The sequence below is a fragment of the Arachis ipaensis genome, chromosome B10 (assembly GCF_000816755.2).
Source record: "Arachis ipaensis cultivar K30076 chromosome B10, Araip1.1, whole genome shotgun sequence".
Taxonomy (NCBI): Eukaryota; Viridiplantae; Streptophyta; class Magnoliopsida; order Fabales; family Fabaceae; genus Arachis; species Arachis ipaensis.
The window spans coordinates 13840158-13845601 of record NC_029794.2 but is presented as its reverse complement, the minus strand read 5'-3'; the positions used below and the strand labels follow the sequence as shown (position 1 = coordinate 13845601).

General features: G+C 35.8%; 1 protein-coding gene across 2 annotated transcripts; it reads right to left on the bottom strand.

Annotated features, from left to right (window-relative positions):
• LOC107623666 (mediator of RNA polymerase II transcription subunit 36a) lies at window positions 687-3889 on the bottom strand. Of its 2 annotated transcripts, XM_021113081.1 has the most exons (8): window positions 3734-3889; window positions 3335-3630; window positions 3016-3111; window positions 2830-2907; window positions 2559-2735; window positions 1925-1943; window positions 1544-1612; window positions 687-1111 (listed from the first exon to the last, which is right to left on the bottom strand). In XM_021113081.1, exons 1-8 carry the CDS (start codon window positions 3747-3749, stop codon window positions 1062-1064), a joined length of 801 nt encoding a protein of 266 aa, XP_020968740.1. In that variant the 5' UTR covers window positions 3750-3889; the 3' UTR covers window positions 687-1061. The 2 variants fall into 2 exon arrangements, with proteins under 2 accessions (XP_020968740.1, XP_016181498.1); XM_016326012.2 differs by lacking the exon at window positions 1925-1943 and having other exon boundaries at window positions 716-1111; window positions 3734-3888.

Sequence of the window (5444 nt, the reverse complement as noted above, 5' to 3'; positions counted from 1 at the left end):
CCATACACCTTGTTATTATATGTATGTAACCTAGTTATGTATAAGAGCTATTACAACAAAGTTTTTCTTTTCCCCGAATGTTTCATCCTATTCAACCTGTGCTTTGTAATTTACTTTTTAATTATCTAATGTTTACCTTGTGATAAAATCATAAATACAATTTGTAGGTGGAACAAACAGCTAGGCATCCAAAAAGAGATGACATAAAATATTAAAATGTAACATCTCCCAAGAACCTTAAAAGGCATAAGAAAAGGACTCTGTTCTTCCCACTTCATATGGTGTGGAATTGTAATCATATCTCAATAGGTCAATGTTTTGTAAAGTTAATCCCTTCTAAGAGGGGATAAGTTACAAACTGTTACTAAAATTATGATCCAAATGGCTGTTACTTAATGCTTGGTTAATACTAAAGAAAATATATAATAGAACAGTTGAAATGTATATTCGTAGATTAAGAACTTCCCGTTTCTATATCAAAAGAAAAGATAAAATTCAACCAGATATAATTCACACATATGATGATGATATGAGAGCAACTGAATGCAAGAACCATATGGAGAAAAATGGCACTCGCAAGCATGTGTTCAATCATCACTTTCGGCAACCAAAAGGGCTGAATACGCTATAACGCATCAGTAACGCAGAGAATTGCCTTTTCTCCCTTTAAAAAGAAGCTTAATTGAAACATTAAGAGAAATTGCTTCAACCAAGGGAAAGGGTAACAAAATAATCATTTTGATAACACAAAGAAGAAACCCAACCATGAAATTACAAATTTACATTACACATTCTTTTGAAAAGCTTCTATCGAATAGAGACTACCAGAACAAGGTGTAGGTATAAAAATCTCAAGATTTCTTTATCACAATATTATCACCAACATCTCAAGATACTGAATATTAGAAAATGTAATCTAAAAAGAAAAACAAATTTACTCGGCATCTTTTTTCTTCTTAGGCATTCTGTATCCACCAACAACACAGGCATGGTCCCGTTCGAATGGTTCAAGGGTGACTTGCTCAAAAGGCTTAAACTGCTCCGCCTTCAGTTTATTGACTTCACTTGCAAACACCGACTCCGCTGGTACTGTGGAATCTATGCAGTTGGCCTATCGCATACAAAAACATTAGATTATTAATCACTAATCAGTACCCCCTTTTCCAAGTCAACAATCCAGTACATTAAGGACTTGTTTGATCCACATAGTCAAACTGCACCCATTAGGATAAGGTTTTCAGCCATTGCTTGAGCAACTTTAACAATCTATATGATTCATTCATAAATAATATTACATGGGGGTTCGGCTATATTTTTATGTTGGTTGCCGAAGACCTAACACAACCCTCCTCCTTTATCCGGGCTTGGGACCGGCTATGTACCGCAAGTGTAACATAGGCGGAGTTTCATAAATAATATTACGAAAGGACAAATTTCTATTAAGAATATAAGTGAATTATGGATGTTCTCCACATGAGAGGCTTCTTATCATAACAAGAATCTAATGCAAATAAACAAACGTAAGACTAATTTCAGAACAAACCTTGATTGAAATAACAAAATGACCCCCTGCTCTGAGATAATATGAGGCATTCAATGCTAAAATCCTTGCCTGCAAGGTCACCAATATAGCATAAAGTTTTAGGGGGAAAAAAAATTGATCCATAATCTAAGTTATAATAATCCAGGCTATTGGTAGCGTAAGGAAACAATATTCTCATAGAACTATTATCCGGATAGATTACAAGTCCACAAATAAAGATAACATGGCTGAATATGCATACTACATGCTCAGAGAAGACGGGAACGTGGAAAGAAAAACCAACCTATCAAGGAACTACATACTGCAAAAACAAGTTTACTGTTCTAGAGACAAAACATTGGGATAGAAAAAAAAAAAAAGTCGTGCATCAGAATCTCGAACCTGCATCATCCAAGATGTCCTGAAGGGGAATCCGAGTATATCTCCTCATGTGCACAGATGTAACATATAGAAGAGGAAATTGTTTAAGTGAAAAAATACTTTGTATTTGAGAACTATTAACATCCATCAATTACTGAATACAGGAAGCTTTTAAGAGAACTTTTAAATGGAAGGTACATTGCATAAACATATAAAAAAATTTGAAAGAAAAAAATTTTGCCCTATGCAGGAGGTTATCACTAAGAGTGACAACAGGAGGGAAGTTATTAAACCTACTAACTTCTAGATAAGACAAGAATAGAATAAAGATCGTACTAAAAACATCATTCGACACACAAATCAGAATAATTGCATCAATGAAAATGTTTAAAAAGAGGACATGCAAAAACTGTGGAGCATGTTAAGCAAATAAAACATACAGAATTGGAGCAAAGAGATACTTACCTGAAGTTTGACAGCCATAAAAAGACGATGAAGAAAAGAAGATAAAAAATGAATAGGTTATACATCACTTATGTGAAATTAGCATATATAGGCTTAAACAGTCACAAGGAGGGTGGAACCATCCTCGAAAACTTCAATATTTAACCGATATATCTTTCACAATCGAATTGCCAAGAAGCTTAAACCACACCTGATCAGGCTGCGCAACATCAGAAAATATCACATCTACCATGCCAACCAACATTCTGTACTTAGCTGGATGTCTAGCATCTTCAATAATGGGTATAATATTGGTGCGTTTCTTCGCCATGTTGACCAAGTCACGCCCGCTACGATGAGAGAACTCCACAGCATAGACGACTCCATTCTGCATACATCAATCACAAACAACAAATTCTTAGCAGCTCTTGAAAACCATAAAATCACTTGAAATGATTATAGAAGTTTGAATTAGTACATACCGGACCAACAACATCCGACACATGTGAAACAGTTGTTCCAGAAGCAGCTCCTAGGTACAGGACTCGAGCTCCAGGTTTCTTTATAGAACACAAGCGAAGCCGATCAGAATATGCAAGTCAATATACAGGATTCAAAGCAAACGCTAAGACACAACACATGTTATTAAGACACTTGAAACTACTTACAATCCATATGTTGTCAACCCCACCGAGAATGGCAGCAGCCAACTTGGAACGGAAAGGGTTCCAAACCCTATACTCATCTTTTGTGCCATCCTCCTTCTGCAGAATGTAATAATAGTTCATGTGAAACATAACAGATGTTAAGTTAAGTACACTAATCTGATTTTTTCTTTCTTTTTGCAAGGCATGAACAAGATAACAGATGCTAAAACCAACAGCTGTCAAGCATTTCATTACATAATGCAGCATATTATAAAAATCAACAAATTATTTACACACCAAAAAGAAAAAAAAATTGGTCCAAGATGAAGAAGAAAATAACCTGCACAGTGATCCTTTTCTCATTATAAACAGCTTCACCAGGAACCAAATTCTTAGTAACAAGAGCATCTTCTTTACCCTTTGCAATGAAAATACCTTCATGTCTGTGAGGCTCAACCACCACCTTGCTGCCTCCCTTCATTCCTCCACGGCCACCTCTACCTCCTCCACGACCACCACCACCTCTGCCGCCGCCACCTCGAGCTTTGAATGGCGTACCTCTTCCACCACCACCACCTCTTCCTCTGCCTCTGTCACCTCTGCCACCCCTGAACCCTCCACCAGCACCACCACGACCTGCGGAAAATGAAATTTCAAACTTATCAAACATTATGAAGAACCAGTAGAATCAAGTATTAGAGATTGAATTACGAAAACGGAAACACGATTTTGCAATAACCTCGAGGAGGAGCCATCTTCGAAAGCTTAGATTGTAGAAGGGTTTGAATGAATATGGATTGGAATGAAGAAAAATGGTGTGGTAATGAAGGATTTATAGCTAAACTTTTAGGGTTTAGGGTTTTTGACGGTGTGACTGTGAATCTAATGATTGGTTTGGTAATCTAAATTTCCTTTAACATTTTGCGATTCTAATGTGAAATCATATTATATTTCTGTAAAAAAATGGTTAATTTAAAAAAATAAAATACTAATTATATATAAAAGAGTATTTATTTATTTTGGTATGTAAAAAATTTTGAATTAGGCATTTTAATTTTTAACTAAAATTAATTATTTAATTAGTTCTTAACAATTAACTCTATCAGTCATTTAGGTTCTTTATTCCATCAACTCTAATGGAGGACAAAATAGTCCCTAACAACTCTAATAGGGGACAAAATGTCCCTAGCCCATCTGTTAAGAAATGACGCCATTTTCTCCTAATTTTCATTGTATCTTGCATAACCGTAACAGTCTAATACTGTAACTTCAAGCTACACAATGCACACTCTACAACTTCAAAAAACTAATTACTATGTCTCTCAAGTACTTGTCGTCTTCGATGGATCCTATAAATCTAGACAATAAGTACGGTTTATTAAGACCTGTCATCGTCGCCATCTCCTTCCTCTTGTGCCCTATCATCTCTATGGTCACATTGTCCATCACTCCGATTGCTTCTTTTAGCTTCTTTTCTGAACCAATATTCAGTAATCGTTTTAGTTTTCATATGAGCAGCGATGGCGACATTGCTTGTTGTACTGATAGCTTGGATGCGAGGGCGAAACTATCTGCTAGCTTGGACTCCGGAAGAGAAGGAATGAAGTACTCGGAGTCAATTACAAATGAGAATTTACATATGATATCGAAGGAGAATCTTCTTATAATGTCCTAATGTCCAGCAATCTATATTACTTGTCGGAGAGTGAAAAAATGTATGCCCTTGGAGTAGTTGTAGAACTTGATCTTGAGAATGTGGTTGACGTTGTCGGAATTGGAGCTGATGTTGTTACCGAGGACGTGGAGGTGGATGCTTCTGGTGGGTGAAGTGCGAAGAAGGTGGGTGTACCAATTATAGAGATTTGGAAAGTATATGGTCCATGACATAGGTAGGTGTGACACACGTGACAACTACACCATGGTTTGATCTTGGAGCTAAAGAGGATGAAGGAGAAGATGGAGAAGAAGAATGTGAAGGTGAAGAAGAAGAGTATGAATGTTAGGGTTATGCAAGATACGATGGAAATTGGGAGAGAACGGCATTGTTTCCGAACAGAGAAACAGTGATCATTTGTCCCGGGTTAGAGTTGTTAGGGACCATTTTGTCATCCGTTAGAGTTGGCAGGGCAAAGGACCAAAGTGACTGACGGAATTAATTGTTAGGGACCAATTGAGTAATTAATTTTAGTTTGGGACTAAAGTGTTTGGTATGAAATTCTTTAGGAACCAAAATGGGTAAATACTCTATATAAAATATTAATTGACAATTAGTATAATTATATAATGGGTATGAAATTTTAGGAACCAAAATGGGTAAATACTCTATATAAAATATTAATTGACAATTAGTATAATTTTAGTAAGTGTTTGGTATGAAATTCTTTAGGAACCAAAATGGGTAAATACTCTATATAAAATATTAATTGACAATTAGTATAATTAGTATAATT

Bases quoted from the DNA above. Each gene is read 5' to 3' on its own strand.
- LOC107623666 (XM_016326012.2), bottom strand. The intron at 3,112-3,334 runs GTTATTTTCTTC...TACATTCTGCAG, and splicing joins AGAAAAGGATCACTGTGCAG to AAGGAGGATGGCACAAAAGA. The intron at 2,736-2,829 runs GTATGTACTAAT...TGATGTATGCAG, and splicing joins TGTCGGATGTTGTTGGTCCG to AATGGAGTCGTCTATGCTGT.